Below are 18,546 nucleotides of genomic sequence, written 5' to 3'. Positions count from 1 at the left end.
GCAGTTTCACACTTTTTTCTGTTTATCTCGTTCCCTCTGTCCCGTCTTAGCGCTGTAACACCCTTTCGTTGGAAAAATTATGTTCGTAGCAGCAGAATGGCGTAACTCTTCAGCAGTAGTGTGGGCGACTGCGATTACATCCTTAGGTTTGCAACTTAGAGCAACGCCAATAAACGACTGAGCCGTAAATTATTTTCCATCGGGTTGCTGCGAGCTGTCGAAGGCAGTGAGAGAACTATTCACCATTCCAAGATGTACAGGGTTGGTCCAAAGTTCCCAGGCCACAGGGTCGGCTTTTCATCTGTATATCCTGGCACTTAAGATGGCGATAAGCTGTCAAGGATCTCAGAGGTTAGAACGATACTTCTACTTTCTACAGATATTGAGTTTCGGGAGTGTCGTAACTACCCAACTATACTGTTCAAAAGCAGACCATCTGGCCTGCAAAATTTTGACCGACCCCGTACAAGAGTCCATTATCGCAATCACGTCCAGTTAGTTAGTGGCCATTATAAGCTGCAGCCTTAAAGAAAGAGAACACTTCTGCACTGAAACGGAAGGGTAAGCCACAGCCAGTGCATGTGCATGCAAATCAGCAAACTTGGCTATCTTCGCTGTGCATGCACGAGTGGGTGCCACAAGGGCGCTGACTGTGGTAGGACCGAGTGTTGACTGCAAACACATATAGGCAAGCTGGTTTCAGAGCTAGATATAACGCGTATACAATTCACTGTAATCCATAAATTACCTGACTTAGCATTCTGTACGACTCTACAGCATGACATAAAAACTTCAGAAAGTCCACAACATACCTTTCTCGACCTGAAGAGCGCCACAGCAGCCCACAGAGGGATCTGTACCATAGAGAGCGAGGCAAAGAGCCAGCCGACCCTATTGGCCCAAGCTGGGTACGGCTCGACGTTGTTGTACATGACTGGTGCAGCCATGGCCAGACCATACACCACGAGAACCTGCGTGGCCACCGACAAAGATATGAAGTATTCAGACGTCGAATAAATGACATAGTAAAAAAAGTTGAAGTAGAATTTCGTGTGGACGGTGGTTGACAAACTGATTGTTCGTTGGAGTTAATAGTAGCAAGTACGTCGCTCGGTGAAGCTTACAGTGGCGGCAAAAAAAAAGACTAACTAGAACATAGAGGTATATTAGGTTTTTGTGAGCGGGTTCAGGGGAGAACCCATCAGTTAAACGTAAACTGAAATAGCTTTACGGGCTGCGGATTAACCTCATTGTTTTTAGAAAACCACATCAATGTCATTGAGTTTTAAAGCTGGAAAATCAGGTTAGATGACTGAAGCAGGGGAAAATATCTTAAGGTTCAAGGACAGAGAATCTTTCCAAGTTGATAATCTGCCTAGAAAATGTTAGAAAACGCGACACTTTGTTCAACATGTGTGCACAAAAAGATAGGCTGAAATACAAAAGAATAAGATACGTACACATAGAATGAGAGGCGACAAGAAGGCCCAGCTGAAGCGGAAGATCCAGGGTGGCATCTTGCCCAGCATGAACTTGACGTCGTTCGAGAAGCGACGCACTCCTGCGCAAGTAATCGGAGCCGTAAGGCAGCTCAAATAGAAGCCCATATTAAGCAGAAGGTATTTTTAGCGCTCGCTACAACACAACACTACAGACAAAACAAGAAACATTCTTGTACTAGCAGACATGTGTTACAGCACGCAGTAACCAAGATGCAGATCCCACTGGCCATTTGCGCAGGACTGCAAGCAAATGCAAACACTATTTGGCGAGACGAGGGCTAGCTGCATTATTTTGCCTCGCTTTAGTGGTAACTGCGCCCAGCTTAATATTTTCCTTGCCATGCGCACATTTACAGCCACAGGTAATGGAAAAGGGTACTGCCTACTATGTCTTTATTTCTAAGAATCGTCAGCATGCAGTTCTTCAGACAGAAGGCCTGACAAGCACATCAATAAATTCTGTATGATTTTTGCTGTGCTCAATTTGATGATATTGCCCATTACTATAAGAGTAATGAAAACCAATTCGACTTCACGCACCTACGGGGAGCGGTGTACCGACATTCTGAAAAGATTAATGTGAACTCAATATATCTATCAGTACGCCGAAGAAGTCTTCAAATGAGAGCGCTGCTCAAAATGACTCTTAGAGCTTTGAACTTTCAAAGGCCTCGGCAACTGTTTTCATTAGTGGAATTCCTCACGTTACAGACGTCAAATAGCTCTCAGAGCTTTGAACTTTCCCAAGCCTCAGCAACTGTCCTCATTAGCGGAATTCCTTACGTTACAGACGTCAAATAGCTCTTAGAGCTTTGAACTTTCCCAAGCCTCGGCAACTGTCCTCAATAGCGGAATTCCTTACGTTACAGACGTCAAATAGCTCTTAGAGCTTTGAGCTTTCCCAAGCCTCAGCAACTGTCCTCAATAGCGGAATTCCTTACGTTACAGACGTCAAATAGCTCTTAGAGCTTTGAACTTTCCCAAGCCTCGGCAACTGTCCTCATTAGCGGAATTCCTTACGTTACAAACGTCAAATAGCTCTTAGAGCTTTGAACTTTCCCAAGCCTCGGCAACTGTCCTCATTAGCGGAATTCCTTACGTTACAGACGCCGTCGCGGTTCACGCTTAATGACATCCTATTTGCATTTCAGCTATACAGTCGCCAATAGGTAGTAGCTTTCCTCCCTTCTACCAGGACAACACTCAATAAATATTTCTTCCTGAAACCCGTCCCTGAATCGAAAGACTGATGCGTTCCACAATGAGTGCATCTGGTCAACTCACCGTAGAGCCACATAAGAGCCATGACCTCGCACATGGCGATGAAGAGCGCCGACACTCCAGCGCAGTAGGTATCCAGTAGGTTCAGCACGTACTGGCCACCCTGCGTGAGCGCAAGAAAGAGTGACGTCAAGGAAAGACACAGCGCGCCTGCACTTCCAGACCTTAGCCCACTAAAAAGGCAACTAAATTACTTTAGAGCTTCTCAGCCTTAAAGGAGTCGAATATGTGAAACTTTTATGCTGGCGTTTCAAGTAGTGACGTAATCGCCACATCATGCAGGAACGGCTTTTGGGCACTTCCGCAGCGCTAAGTAGGCGGTGCATGATGACGTTACCTACTGCAGTGGCACATATGCACTGCTGAAAATCTTGCGTTGAAGAAATATAACGAACTTTACCGAAGGCAAATCTAGCAGAACGTTTTTTCGCGTAACCGAACGACGAACGGCAGGATGAAGGCGAAGGCAGCAGGAATTTGAAATCTTTTCTTTGATGACGTCATCACCGAGCTTCTCCGCACTTCGACGCTCTGAGGAGAAGCCTGAGCTCTATTGCGGTTTCAATCGGTTATTACGCCACTATTTTAAATGCTAGCGCAAAAAAAAAGAAACAATCATTCTAGGCTTCACCTACACTACTTCCTCGGCCCTCCGCGACCCACTGTGCTGCAAGTGCAAACAAAAATTTCAAATAAACGGAAAAAAGATATCGATTTTTAAGTGCTTCAGTACGGTGGCGAGCTGCACCAGACGTCGCTCTAAGCGTAGCGTCCTGGCACGAATGACATCACTGTCGTTTCAATGACACAGCCTAGAACAAACCTAGTCAGCTGTTTCATGTGAATGCGAAACAGTTCACGAGCGAATGTCAGGTATGAAGACAGATGCAATGCAAGCTATGCATCTACCTTAAAAAGTTCACTACAGATTTTTGCTCTGACTGCCCTCCGATGATGGATGTGCATAAAATGCCACAATGCCAGCAATTAAGAAGAGAAAAAATTTGTCCTGCGGAACTAACCTAAACATCCAGGTGCTGGTGCTTTAGGCACAATGACCTATGAACCGCGTGTGGCATACAAGCAGCCAGATTTACACAAGCACCAAATTTCTGCAAGTCTGCAATCGCCGACAAATGCGACAGAACACAGAGAAGATACCACAGGACCGGCGCCTGTATCTTCTCTGTGTTCTGTTTGTTCGCGCCCACAAATTCCATCATGAACAACCTACAACTAGCCCAGCTTTCCAAATGCAGAAACAGAACTAGTTCCAGAAGCCTTTCCAGAAAGTCTGCAGAAATTCGTGCACTTAATGCCTGGGAAATGAAGCTATTCATCTCGGAGAATTTCGCATCAAACACGTGGACAGCCTTTAGCCCCTCACCTGAGTGACGCAGGACAGTCCGATGATGAAGCACGTGCTGCAGGCGACGAGGGCGGTGATGCTGCGATGTTTGCGCAGTACCGGAAACGTGTCCGAGAGTACAGTCAGTGTCGTCTGCAGCAGCGGGAACTAGAGAAAAGAGGCAGCGTAACACTGTAATGGTTTCTGGATGCAGGCAGTTCTTTTGCAAGATGTACTTATTCTATGTTGGCACTTATCAAAGGATCGTCCTCTGTAGTTGAGCTTCCCCGCACGACCTTCCCGCAATGCCCGCCGTCCTCCTACACAAGCCCCTCAAGCCATGAACGGTGCGAGCATGACGTACCTCAGTGAAAAAATACGACAAAAATTTTATTGTCCTGTCGTTGAGGCAGGTTTTTCTCTTGTATAGAGACAGGTTTTTCTCTTGTATAGGAAATTGTCTGTGTTGCGACAGAACTGACTGTCTTTACGACAGGGGTCTACACAGCACTACCGAAAATTATGTTGTTACTACAACGAATCCTGTTCTGAGGTACCAAAATAGTACAACAAAAATTGTCATGAGAACAGAAGTTTTTCGATAGAGCACAGCGGAAAGGCGATGTTCGGTTTTCGGGCTCGCATAACTCGACCCGCGCAGAACCACTTTTCTCCAGCGGTGTTAACTTCGTGGGAACTGATCCCTTCAGCTCGACCTGGCCTTGTGCGCGGCGCAGGAGAACTTTCGCCCGTAACCTCGCTGCTGAGTCTGACATCCTTGACTGGCCAGTGCAACGCGTCAGAAGAATTTCTGCTTGTCTATCGCTATCCCTCTTTACTGTGCCCAGCCGCTATAAACGGTGTCGGTGTGCTAGCACTTCGTCGCAGTGCTTTGTTGCCAACAGCACGGGCCGCTGTGGTACTCTTGCGCGCTGTTGCGTTCGCGATCACGGGGTGGCGTAGCGGCGCAACGGCGAGCTGCGAAAAAGCGAAGAATACTTATTCCTCCCTCATTTGCCAATCCCTCAGCTAGGGCCTCTACAAGATCAATCATTGATCACTGATCAGGGCTGTGGGTTTCTAAGTGGACACAGGACACCACCCACCGCGGGTTCGAGCTTCGCGCGAGCCAAGGGCCCCGATCAGCCGTCACCACACACACACTGGGACACCGATGCAGTGCACTCAAGCAAGGGAAAGAGGAGAAACACCGCGGGAAGCCGGCACAGCCACGCAAAGGCAACGGCGGAAAGCCAGTATTCCCACAGGGGTGCAGCGCACATGTCGTGTGTGCCTCCACTGACTTAGACAAGCTGCGCGGATAAGGTTGAGAATACGCTTCAGGATTGCGCAGCTGTTCTAAATAATTATTCATTTCATTGGCTCACCTCGCTGTCAATTCCCAGCAAGTACAGCATGAAGAAGAAGATGAAGGACCAGAGTTGTGGGCACCAGAAGGTGGTCAGTGCTTCCGGGTAAATGACGAAGGCCAGGCCCTGACCTATAGGATCAGAGATAAAAAGAAAAAAGTGCGTTTTTAAAGAAAACTAAGAGAACGCGAGATTCGCAGCTGTAGAAGCGTTTTTAAATAAACTAAGATAACGCAAGATTCGTAGCTGTAGAAACGTGCAAAGAGAGCAGTGAGTATGAAGTCTTCAGTTGCTACTCATTAATTAAAGAATTTAGTTTGCTCGGTGCTTCCACTGCATCAGGATTACATTTAAGCCCCACTCTCTAGATCGGCTGTGGTAGTCAGTCGTGAGAAAGGACAGCCGAAACAGCGCGGTTCCCTTCAGCAACCCTCAAAGCGCATCTGACCAGACAGCAAGTATATACAGCGTAACTCCCGGACTATAACTCCACACCTCGTGTATTGTGCGATGAGCGTAATTCCCCAAAGTTCTTTATTACATTGTGCGAACTCGGTGTATAGTCTGCAAGGGTCAGGTGCAGACTTCGCGAATGTGTACGGGTGCCGAAACGTAGTGTTTTTTCCCCGCTTTCTTAGGCGTTATTTTTTCCTCGATCGCTGAAAAAAATTATGCCGTAAAAGAACCCATAACGACCCACATTATTCAGGCTCATGAAGCAAATAAGGTCTTTCATTTCTATATCAACCAAAGATTTGTCACCGTTATCTTCTTGGTGCCGATTTTATTCCTCGAGAGCAGACGTCTAGCTATAGCACTGACTTCGCGGCCTTTCTACGTGCAGATTGAAATAACATACAGCAGAATATCGTGTTGGCCGACTGTATTACCAGCAAGGTTATCTACGTGTCTTGTGAAATCAGGCGGCAATCAAGACCTTGCTTTATTTTCATTGTGGGCAGCGGGGAGCAGATGCACGGTAGTTGTTAGTGCCGATGATCATGCAAGGGACGAGGAAACTCCGGGAAGGTAAGAATCGTAAACAAAGAGCAAGTATGCCGAAAACAAAACTTCGTTGTAGTGAGAATTGCTTTCGGCAGTGCACGTTGTATTAGGCGACTTTGAAAGCAAGAACTCACCGGCCTTGGCGACTTCCTCGATAGGCACCTGCAGTTCGAGGGACATGTGGCCCAGCACGGCGAATATAGCGATGCCACCAATCAGGCTCGTGATGAGGTCAGCAACCACCACGATCGAGGCGTCACTGAGGCAACGAGCACGTCATTCAGAAAAAGTCAATGAGCATAGGAGAAAGTTTGGGCTCGCACTTCAAAGCGAGTAAAAGGCGCGTCATGAGAGCTCTGAAGTCAACTCCCCGAGCTTCGGGACGCGTTAGCTTATGCTGTTCCTCGCGCCTACAATGCCTCTATGTCTCTTCAAAGTTTCTATTTACTTCTCCTTTTAGGAAAACGCAATTAATTCACACCAGTATCACCAGCAGCTCACGGTGCACGAATCACGACCTGCCATGGTCAGAAAGCAACAAGACTAAAGGAACGGCCTTAGTAGAAAAAGAAGCTTTTCCTCTCGTGTTCGTTGGTATTTGGAAAGCTCAGCGGTTAACGAAGCCTCTAGATGTAAGAAGCACAGTATGAAGATGGGCTAGGGAAAGATTATGCATCAATCTCATTTTTTCCCCATAATAGCTGTGTAAGAAATTGGCTTCATATCTTATGTAAAACAGCTAAAACCTTGCAGATCTGTTCAAGAGACAGTGCCAATGGATATTCTGTCTCGGTAAGCGAGCTGGATACAAACCACATTCGTAGAAAATAGGCGAAAAATGAAATCCCATCTTCTCACATGTGAATGGCGTAGCGGAAAGGGTTGTAGCTTCCGGACATGATGAGGCCTCCCCACGAGATGGCCAGCGAGTAGAAGACCTGCTCCGTTGCTCGCCGCCATATCTGCAGTCGCAGTGGGAAGTACATGGAGCAAGCAACGGATTCTCAGCCCGGAAATGTTATAAAATCGCCGCGGAAGATTCAATACAATGCCGAGGGCGCATTATCGCAAGGAAAAAAGTTATAACTAACGAGTAGGAAAGGTTCCAACACTGGGCACTGCTCTGATGCTGAATGGAAAAAATCACTTTAGCTCCATCAATAGTATTTTGTGTAACATCTGAGAGGAAGAAAAGAAAAATGAAGAGCATTCGTAAGCCTCGAAGGCTACATGCACCTTTCCGTGAATTCAGTGGAAAACCCGAGGGCATTATCCTTGCCACACGAAACCTGGATCTTCAAAACAGATGCATATAACAAAGCCGTATAGAGATTGGCCGACCTTGACCTTCGTAGTGTAGGAAAGATTGGCTACAAGTTTAAGGTTAATGGTGCGCAAGGGTAGCATGTCGAAACAGCGGCGTGGCCATTTAGTTTGATAAGTTCCTGACAAAGACTTTCAATGAGTAGTGCATGGGATGAGGTGCCAGAAAAGTATACAGCGCTAAAGATTAAACGTTTGCTAATGAATGTCAGTAAGTGCGCCCGTGGCTCTCTATGATTTTTGTGAAGGACCAAAGTTGCCATAGCTTCGAAAAGTGCTTATGGTATACAGGGATAGGAAAATGAGGGGCTTGTTATGATATATATGGGAATAAAGCCAACAGCCTATCAAAAACAATGAAAACCTTAGGAGAGCTTTTTTTTCTGATGTTGTTAACGTTGCACAATTAGTAGCGTAATCTCTTTTGATTTGGACAACTTGAACAATAGTACACGAAAAGACAACTTATGGTAGTTTTTATAGTTCCGATATAGTGAGTGCTAACCCACAAAGAGCACAGCGGGTGCTGCAGGAGGAGGTGCGGGGCCGCCACTCACATTGAGGTCGGTGAGCTTGGAGAAGTCCGGCACGAGGAAGTAGGCGATCCCCTGCCCGGCCCCGCTGAGGGTCACTCCCTTGACCAGCAGTATGAGGAGCACCACGTAGGGGAAGGTCGCCGTGAAGTAGACCACCTGTTTCATTGGGCAGAGCACGCAAGGGGGGCCACCTCTCTACATGAGCACCTCTCTCTCTGGGGCATCATCTTGCTCTGCGAACGAACCACACACCCCAGCCCACCCTGTTTCTGGCGTTCCCTGCTTCGAGCACAGGGCGTGCCCTCGAACAAGGGGAACGGGTCGCTCGGGGTGAAAACTCATCAATGGCTTGGGGTTGCTTCACAATCGATGCTATGCGTCACATGCTAAAGTACCACTTAGGACTAGTTTAAAGAAGATGCGCATTCTCTTAGCCGCACTGTCAGCGCTCAGAGCGAGAGCCTGCCCAACATGGCTGACTGCGGACTGTTTCCCCAGCTGCTCCGTCGACTTCAGCGTAACCAAATAAACACCCTGTCACACTAACCGTTGTTCGGATTGCAAGCAAAGCGCTGAAAAGTCGACTGGCACTGTACTAAACACGGCTGTTGCTGCGACCAGATAATCTTCTCTCGCAACACAAAGGGCGACATCCAAAGACGTCGATTAACTAATAAACGTCTGCGTTAGCGGCCGCCTTCAAGAAGTTCTTTTCAAATTAATTGCTATTGACGCTCCTGAAAGTTATCGGCGGCATACCACTCATTAGCTCCGATAGCCTATCACCCCCACCTCATCTTCCACTAATTTTGTAACGGCTTTGAGCTCAAAGGTGTCGTCCATGTACCCCGAATTTCCTTTGCTGTATTTTATTTCGAAGCCTTTGTCAAACCTGACGATGGTCACTATACGACGAGTTTCATACTTGTGTCACAAGTGACTTCACCTTTTTTTCCATTAACGGCGCTGCACAGACAAGGACCGACCGAAGGAACGACAGGGCATGTACCGCTAGAGACCAAACACAACCACACCGTCACGTCGGCATCACAGCATTCCTCCTGTCATTCCTTCGCTCCCGAAGGGACCGTGTTCTCTTTTTAAAGAATGATCAAGACTACCTAACCTACTCTTCATAAACATTGGCGTCTTCTCTGCGTGCGTATTAAAACATTTCACGCTTTTGAGACCAACGTTGAGCAATCAATTTCTCAAAAAGACAGATTTGCTAGTAAGCGCATGTTGAAATGAAAAGATTCCACGAAAGCTTCTCCTTCTCAATCTGTGCATGCGCAGTTCGTCGCATGCAGCATGGTTCCAACTAGCATCGCTCTTGACAAGTGAAATGTTAAACGAGTCACTTGCAGGAATAACATCGACACTGTATACCACCACTTCTAAAAACTAACACAGAAAGCTCCGTCCACTGCGTCAAGCAAGTCTAAGTGCTATAATTTCCAACGTAGTATATATTTAGTCGCACCAGCAACGTCAGATCGCGGCCTTCTCTCAACCCACCTTTCCGGACGAGGAGACGCCGCGGATGAGGCACAAGAACACGATCAGCCAGCTGACGAAGAGGCAAAGGCAGAGGTCCCACTTGATGTAGCCCACCTCCTCAATGTTGCCGGACAAGTCGAGTACGTATTTCCTGCGAGATGCATAACACTCTCAGCCAGCGCGACAAACTAAACACGTATGAGCGAAACCGCGAGTCAGTCATGCGAGCGAAGTGCCTGAAAGTAAATTAGATACTTAACAAGCACACTTACCAAGTAGTCGTCTGCGACATTTTACACCGATCTTAGGACTGCCTGTCAGATATGAATACTTTAATGACAACGAAAGCTCATGGCATCAAAATACCATCAAGAAGAAAGCCGGAAGAGAAAACATGGGAAGCTGATCATCATAACGGTAATATTTTAGTCATTCTAAGCATGAAGACCGGATCGGCGTTTAGGTGCTGGTGGTTGATATGACTTAACTCTATGGTCTGATCCACATTGCGTTAAGAACAATGGCAGTTATTTTGCTGCTCTGGCTGCATACGATCATTCGAAACCATTGAAACGGCGATATTCAGCTCACGCTGTTGGAGTTTATGCGTAGCCCATGAAGCGAGAACCTTTATGACGCGCACAGGCGCTATTGTAAAGAGCTGCGCATTATGTCACAAGGAATTTCGTCTCATGACTAGCCTGAGAAAGTGTATATTATCTGCGAATTTGACCATGTTTTTATCGCGAAAACTCACTCCCAGAACTGTTCGGCAGCCGTTTGGGTAGCGTTGGAGCAGTTGGACATGATGCTGTAGAAGGCGTCGGCAGGAACGGAGAAGTTGGTACTGTGCACAGCCGATGAGACCCAGACCACGTCGTTCAAGGGCCCCAGAAGGCCACTGCTACTGCTACTGCTGCTGCTGTTAGGATTGCCGTAAGTCGACCATAGTACTTCCGGTACGTCTCTGCACTTGGTCTGCAAGGAAAACCGATAGATTTTACTGAAACACACAACCACGTGATTACCCTTTTCGGCCGATACTTGGATTGGGCTTGCACGAAGTGTTACGGCGCCCTTAATTAGATGTGCAGACTTTCGAAACCGCGCCGCTTTCAGCGTTCATGAAACTGAGGACCACGCACGCAGTCTCGGTTCACACCACTCATCTGCGGGAAAGATGATCCGTTGACCTCCTTACTGCTTCGTTTCGACGGCAGGCCTCTATCGAGGTGCGTCATATCAGGCGCATGGAAAAAGACGTGGATAGCGTACGGGCAGTTGGAGCGTTCCTTCGGTTTCTAAGCAGTAAATGCCTCGACTCGCGGCTGTGATCGCGAGCACTACTGATGTGTTTGCATTAGGATTGTGCGAATACCACTTTATCAAAACCGAATTGAATACGATTAGTTTCGTTATGCTGGCCAGTCGAATTTCAGCAATGTTGCCAAATACCAATTGATTACGAAGCGAATAGCGACAGAACCGAATCGAATACGAACCGACTATTTTCGCAAATATTCGCGGCTTGTGCGAGTATTAATACGTAACGATCAATGGCGCGAAATAGTTAAGCGCAAGCGCACTGGTGCAGTACGGCGCTATAAGTTGCGGGATTATAGTTATAGCTGTCAGAGCAAGCAGCAGTGATATCTGCTAGGAGCTATGTAATATGAAGTCACTATTTACCACTATCACCGTCATGTTATATTTATAAACAAAAATAACTTTTTACTACTGATGAGGACAGCGAGTAATCTGTCACTACATTTCATAATGTTACTGGTGCGATAGCTACAACCATAGCCTCCCATATTGGACATCGAACGAGGATTCGTCGAACCTCCCTGAGCCCTATACTGCGTCCACTGGTCTTAGAGGCGACGTACATACGTCCATTACGAACGCTGCTACCCAAATGAACCGCTTCGCGGCGCTGAATCCACCGCATACAAGATTTCCAGCTGCCTTCTGCGCACGCGCAATGGAACCTCCGCGGTCAGTTGGTTCGCGTAACCTGCCACTGCGCGAGCGCAGCAGGCATCCGGTAATCCGGCATAAGTCTACACTAATAAATATCATCATCATCTTCTTCAACCTGACTACGCCCACTGCAGGGCACAGGCCTCACCCATGTCTCTCCAATTAACCCTGTCCTTTGCTAATACATATACTTTAAGCAAAAACCGGCATTCTCCTGCTCTAATTTTATCAGGCCACTTCGTATCGCATATAAGCCTCTTTGCCGCTTCTCTTCTGATATCCTCCGGCATCGCATTTGCCACACTGTTGATAAAATATTCCTCTGAACACGTTAGGCACATCAGCCTGGCGAGACGAGGAACGCAAAGACAACTCCCACAAGATACGTCATGCTGGAGAAACGAGCAGCTGCTCACGTGGTTGCTGTATCTGTTGTAGCACGTCTCGGGGTCCGCGCCCCACCACTCGTAGCAGTCGGCCCAGGGCAGCACCGAGCGGAAGGACTGCGCCAGGTAGTAGAGGGTGTAGCACAGGATCACGTTGTAGTAGATGGCCACCAGCAGGGACATCACCACCATGGCCACGCCGATGCCTGCGCGCACCAGTTTGCGAATGCAGACGACGGCTTTCCACAGAACAATGTTTCCCGGGATTCGGTTAGGTCTGTTTTGATAGTGAGAAACAATTTTCTGACGATTTGTTAAACCACATGTAGCATGCGTTGAGAGCATGAACACTGGCTCACTGAGATGACGGTTTGGGCATCAGCTAATAACGTTCTATTTGACAGCTTCAGAAATAAACAAGCAGTAGGAACCATGAACAAGGCGAGAAAGCTGGGGACAAACCCACGCCCTAGTTGGTGAGAGTTGCAAGCCGCTACATATATACGCTGAGACATACAGACGACGTTAGTGAGCTTTTTTTTGCTATAATGACAAGTACGGGAGAGAGAGCTGTGAAGTTCGATATTTCACGAAATTAAGAAAGTCTGCCGCTGGTGTTTCGTTAGTAGCGGCAATTTCAGGGGGCTTCGACATGCGTACAATCCATAATCCAGGTAGATTATCATATTAGAAGGCACACGACATCCCTCCACCTATTCGCAATACTCGAGCATGGACAAAAACACAAATTGCTGCATCGATCGGAAACCACTGACTTTTTGTTTTGTAGCCGAACGTTTGCGTTCAGATGAATGCCAGTCGTAATTACTTCGCTTCTAATCTGTTGCAATCTCGGTCCATCTGCAAATGCCTTAAACATTGAACTAGCATCGTCCCTGATTCGACGGTTTGCTCACTTCAGCCTCATCCCGTTAAATAAATGTCGCCCGTTCTGCTTAGCTTCGTTGATACAGCACCTGCCTTGATGTGGCCGCGGCCGCTGTACTCGATTTTGGTTCTGGAACAAGACCAGTGTGCCTATATGCGAAGGTTCGAAGAACTACGGAGTATTCCTATAGCCGCATGACTGCTCACGTGCAAGCTAATGGTAACTTCTGCCCTGTCAGGCGTTAAAGTAAATCCGGAAAAAATTACCCGCACAGTCCGTTGTATATTATGGGTTTTGTTTCATCCATCATTAATAAATAAATGCATATCGAGCTAACGCAGCCCAAGCAGCACAAAATTTTCCCAACCTTGGAAACATATGGACAAATGCCGGTATTACAAAGGACCACAGTGAAACCAGCCATTTCCAATATTGGGTCCATATACCTGTGCTGCTTGGATGGTAGCAGTGACGCAGGTAGCACGCCGACTCACCCTGTGCCACTGGTAGGCACTTCCAGACAGCGATCGGTCCCAGGCTGGAGAACTGACCCAACGCAAGTTCCATAGTGAACAGTGGAATGGCCACGAGGATCATGACGATGACGTAGGCGGCGAAGAAGGCACCTGAAAGCCAGAATAAAGAAGGACAGATGTGAGCGCGAACTGTAGTGCTGTTGAAATCAAAGCGACCAGTTCCGCTATTCCCCCACAGGCTGCGTGCGTCGAAATCCACCATTCTGAGAGGCCCGCAATTTGCAATTCGGCAGATTGTTGCGCCACCTCAAGCACATATGTGAACTGCTCAGCGCTTCTCTAAGCGCGGAAAATGATGGAGAAAGAGAAACTGCAGGGCGCCACCAGTACCTGATTTCCCAGCTCCCAGGCGGCGCCACTATCTGCCAACATCCAAAAAATGGCCTCGAATCATTCCCGGATTTTGATTCGAAGTTTCTTAGCTGGTAGGATTAAGTGACCCTAGTTGGAAGAACATACAGACGTTACGGGTAACAAACACTTCACACTTTTTGCAGTAAACAGCTTGTAAGACTTGCTCAAGCACACTGCAAGGGCCTCGGCCTATAGTAATCGTCTGTTCCATTTTTATTACTTTTTTCACACGGTCCTATGCAACCCAAAGAGGAAGGCAACAGAATTAATTAAAGAGTACCACAAGCTAGAAGGGGGCAAGCTCAGGGACCAGAAAAGCAAGCGTGCATCGTGCGTGGCCCACGTAGATGCCCAGCCTTCACAAGGATTTTTTTAGACAGTCTATAGAATGTCCATAAACTATAGTCTATAAAGTCTATATACTTTTTATAGACAAATTCTGCAGACTAGTCTAAATGCAATATAAACCCTATAGGCAGTCTATCGACAATCTATAGATATATGGCGATACACTTTGGTAGGCTTTTCTTTTTTCTAGAGAGAGTTTATAGACTATGAATAGACAAAAAGAAATATCTATAGGAAGGCAGCGAAGTCTACATGTCCATAGACAGTCTGTAGACCATTGTTATAAAAGAAAAGGCCACGGTCTGGTTGTTCACCTCAAGCCCGCTTGTAACTCGGTACAGCAGGTGGAACAGAGAGTTTCTAATTACGCACACTCCACAGCCCATGCATTCCTCGTGGTCAAAGCACAATCCGAAAACGCTGATGGAGCAATAGGCGAAAAAGTCCGGTGTAAGGATGAGGTAAATAATGGAGTTCGAGGGAATAGAGTGGGCGCAACTGCGCACGACAGTATCATCTGGGGGTCGCTGAGATTAGCATTTGTACTCCAGGGGACGTATCTAAGCTCTTGATGATGACGATACAACACGGAAACCACTTGCTACACCCTTTATACCGGGAAATGTCTTACATAGCGCAAATACTGCGAATGCCATTTATGAAAATTAACGCAATAACATTAACATTCGCGGTAGACGCGGAGGTACAGCCTGCCATTCCGTATACCCACCTCCCCCGTTCTGGTAGACCAGGATGGGGAACCTCCAGACGTCTCCGATTCCGACGGCGAAGCCGATGCAGTACAGCAGCGACTCCATGCGGCTGCCGAACTTGCCGCGGTGGTCCTCGCTGCTGGCGCTGGAGCTCTTGCGGCCCGCATCGCCATCGGCTGCAAATCGGGAAGAGGCGCGAAAAGAGACGCGTGCAGTTAATTACGGAATTACTAGTTAATTCGGTAAAAACATGTGAACAACGCAATTGCGAACTGACAGCTTTATATCAAGCTGTCTGGTCTCTCTATTTTCGCCTTATGTAGTGTACCGGCCGCACTACGAGAGACATACACACACCGTCCCCGCCCGACCTTTGAGATGCTTTCTCGAGGGTCATTTAGGAGCCCGGAGATAATAACGAGAGTAGTGACAAACAGCACGCGCTTCGTAGAAATTTGGCTGAGCGAAACAGAAGACGGATAGAAATAAATTATGAAGAAACTAATGATGCCGCACTAACAATCATCATCATCATCATCAGAGGTTTGTTTACTTGCACTACGAATACCTTAAAAAGCAGGCAGGAACGCGAGAAGTGAACTAGTCAGTTATATAAATATACACACGCTGTTTGTCTCGTTTTGTCCGCCAGCTTTCGAGCCGTTTCCTACTTCCTAGTGCCAAATTTGAAGGGGCCCATATCGCCGCATTCATTCACAGTATAGTCTTTCTTTATAGCCATATAGCACCGGTGAAGATAATGTTAATTTCCGTTCTTTGGTTGGAGCCCACCGCGCTAGCATTGTATCCCGAAACCATTGGACTATGCAAAAAAAAAAAATTTGCGCACCTGCAGTCAACGCGGTACAAGATTTCCCTAATCAAAGTTGTTTTACTCGAAAAGAAAGTGGAGAGGACATAGCAAAGGGATGGCTGCAGCTCTACGGTCTTAATTTCCGAAGAATGCACGCAATGACGCAGCAGCCAGGAAGGAGCGGCGACAAAAACAAAACGTCACTAGAGGCAATCACTCGTAGTGAGGCCGGTACACTACATAAGGCGAAAATATAAAGACCAGACTATTGGCGCCCAGCCGAATAAGGCCCGGCCGAACGCCTGGACACGAGATAATTGACCAAACGTCTTTTCCGCTCCCCGGCAGAGTGGCGGCACTCGCACGAGACACACACACACACCGTCGCCGCCCGACCTTTGAGATGCTTTCTTGAGGGTCATTTAGGAGCCCGGAGATAATAAGGAAGCCGTCGTGAGAAGAGGCACACGTCGGCGGGCCACGATTACACGCCGAACAGCGCAATGCGTGTCATTTTCACGCCCAACACAGACGAAGCGACAAGGCAAGCGCGACCACAATAAAGAAACAAGGATTCAGAAGGGCGTGGCTTGAGTATATAGTACGTAGGTGCTAATTGCTTGCCACAGAAGCGCGTATAAATGCATCTAAAAAAAACATTTGGAGGACACTTCAGCTCCGCCTGAAGGGAGTGACGTCGTAGCGTTAACGGGCGCCTTCAGCGGCCTGGGGGCATCTTTGTTCATCCCTTTGGAGACACGGACATTGTACTTAATTTTTTAATTGTTTATTTGCTACAAGGAATAAAAAGCCTCCCTTTAACCAACTCGAACGAACGTTCCTTAGTGGCAGAGGGGTCTTATGCAATGTCCGTCTTATGAAAAGTGGATAATGCTGTGCTGTGAGTGAATGTGTGCATAGATGGTGACTGCGGGAGTGGCCTATGTTCTATTATAAGCGACTGTGTGCATAGCGGGGCAGCGCTGACCAGTTTGAGGATATTATTAACATTTAAGTGACGCTACGGTGGAGCAATTGCCGGCAGAATAAGCAAGGCTAGTTCCACCGTTAGCATACAGCAACTCAACTCAACGCCGAGGGGTAGCGCTCCCGGCTCACCACTTAAGGGGTAATCACCAGGTGAACAAGGAAGGGGAAAGCCTCTGTGTGCTTACCAACGTTTCGACAAGAGGAATCTTCTACGTCTGGGGTAGTCGGAGGCTACTCAAGAGGCAGTAATTCGAGCCCTGGCCCAACCATTTCTCTTTTCAACGCAACTGCCCACTACGTAATGGTTGTGTAATGACGTCACAATTCTGTAGACTAACGAGGAATTGTGTAGTAGCGTCATCAGTGTTGTACTGCGTGATCATTGCGAGGCGTTTGAATTACCCGCGCGAAGTAATGTGCTTGCGACGTCACGACGCTATGGATCAATCCAAATCTTTTCGATAAAGCATCAACGCCAACTCCAACCCGTCTTTTCGGCTGAACGGGGCGCTTAACGATATCGCGTTAAAATAATGTTTAATGGCCCCACGGAACCTTCCACATTTGAGTACAAAAGCGAGATCGGACCGGTGCTCAGCGTGACAGATATCAAAACGGGATAGCGTAGAGGAATGTGAAGCACTTCGTCAGAGCTGCCACAAGAGTGGGCCACACCCCCTCCCCGTTATCTATATTTGGCTAGCTTATTGTAATCGCTACTCATCCCTCGCATTCTTTCGTTAGAAGATTTATGGCCAACCCTAGGTGGAGATGGCAGGGGAGGCGCTCCCATTTGCACAATGATTTTCTTGAAATTCGTTTTCCCAAAATAAGGGGCCAACGCAGCTTTTTCTTGGAATACTTTGTCGTTCACGCGGGAACAAATCAAGCTGCAGGCCAAAACTGCTGGCAGTACGGTGTCGGTCCCTGGTCGACGTTTGTCTGAATAGTTATTTTGCAAAGGACAAATACTTAAAGGATTTTCAAAGCAAAAGCAACGCCCACAAAGCACAGGAGTCGGAGATACGTTGATACTGTGCACAGCACTGAAAGAGGCAGAGGACGTTGAAGAGGTATATGTTCGACACGCCGCTACTGATTAAAGCCCTGTAAGAAGCACAGGACGCTGGAGAGTGATAAGGAGACATTGTCCACAGCCCTAAAGGAAGCAGAGTGCTTTGAAGAGGAATGACTCCTATTATTCGTGCATGAGGGCCCTAGCTATCAGCTTTTCACAATATATGACAAAAACAAAACCGTTCTCGAACTGCGTTGCACACCCAAACAATTTCGACATGCGCGATGACATCAAGATAAACTTGTTTTCTCGTGTAGACAGCCAGAAAAATTCGCGTCGCGACATCTCCAGCGTGGAACCCCTAAGAGTCAGCTTACCAGCCCCCAGACGTTACGGGTTGTAGATACAGACAACAAGGAAGTTCGCGCAGCGTTTTTCACAGCGGACCCAAGCTGATGCGCTACCGGATCCTCCCATCATGGCGCAACCATTCTTGAACTGATTAGACAAGAAGACGTGCGAACAGCGTTATTCTTGATATTCTCTGCAATGCTCGCGAAAATGGGCTTTTTCTTTCTGTAATTATTGGGCAGCCAGTCACAATAACCGCCTTGAAACTCCTACCTTCCCTCTGCTGATTCAATGTGTGT

General features: G+C 47.4%; 1 protein-coding gene across 1 annotated transcript in view; it reads right to left on the bottom strand.

The window, feature by feature from the left end:
* Positions 1–18,546, bottom strand: part of LOC149335272 (sodium-dependent proline transporter-like) — a 64,264-nt gene that overhangs the window by 3,154 nt on the left and 42,564 nt on the right. The window contains exons 2-14 of the mRNA XM_089551938.1: positions 15,092–15,250; positions 13,618–13,749; positions 12,265–12,440; positions 10,623–10,843; positions 9,884–10,016; positions 8,387–8,521; positions 7,365–7,468; positions 6,641–6,765; positions 5,520–5,632; positions 4,171–4,299; positions 2,787–2,886; positions 1,461–1,561; positions 813–971 (exon numbers count right to left, since the gene is read on the bottom strand). Coding sequence (XP_089408064.1) covers positions 813–971; positions 1,461–1,561; positions 2,787–2,886; positions 4,171–4,299; positions 5,520–5,632; positions 6,641–6,765; positions 7,365–7,468; positions 8,387–8,521; positions 9,884–10,016; positions 10,623–10,843; positions 12,265–12,440; positions 13,618–13,749; positions 15,092–15,250 — 1,787 coding nt within the window. The remainder of the gene's footprint in view (positions 1–812; positions 972–1,460; positions 1,562–2,786; positions 2,887–4,170; positions 4,300–5,519; positions 5,633–6,640; positions 6,766–7,364; positions 7,469–8,386; positions 8,522–9,883; positions 10,017–10,622; positions 10,844–12,264; positions 12,441–13,617; positions 13,750–15,091; positions 15,251–18,546) is intronic.

This window comes from Amblyomma mixtum, chromosome 7, assembly GCF_055824585.1.
Source record: "Amblyomma mixtum isolate Tamu chromosome 7, ASM5582458v1, whole genome shotgun sequence".
NCBI lineage: Eukaryota > Metazoa > Arthropoda > Arachnida > Ixodida > Ixodidae > Amblyomma > Amblyomma mixtum.
Note: the sequence above shows the minus strand (reverse complement) of the source record. Positions and strands in the feature narration are given on the sequence as shown.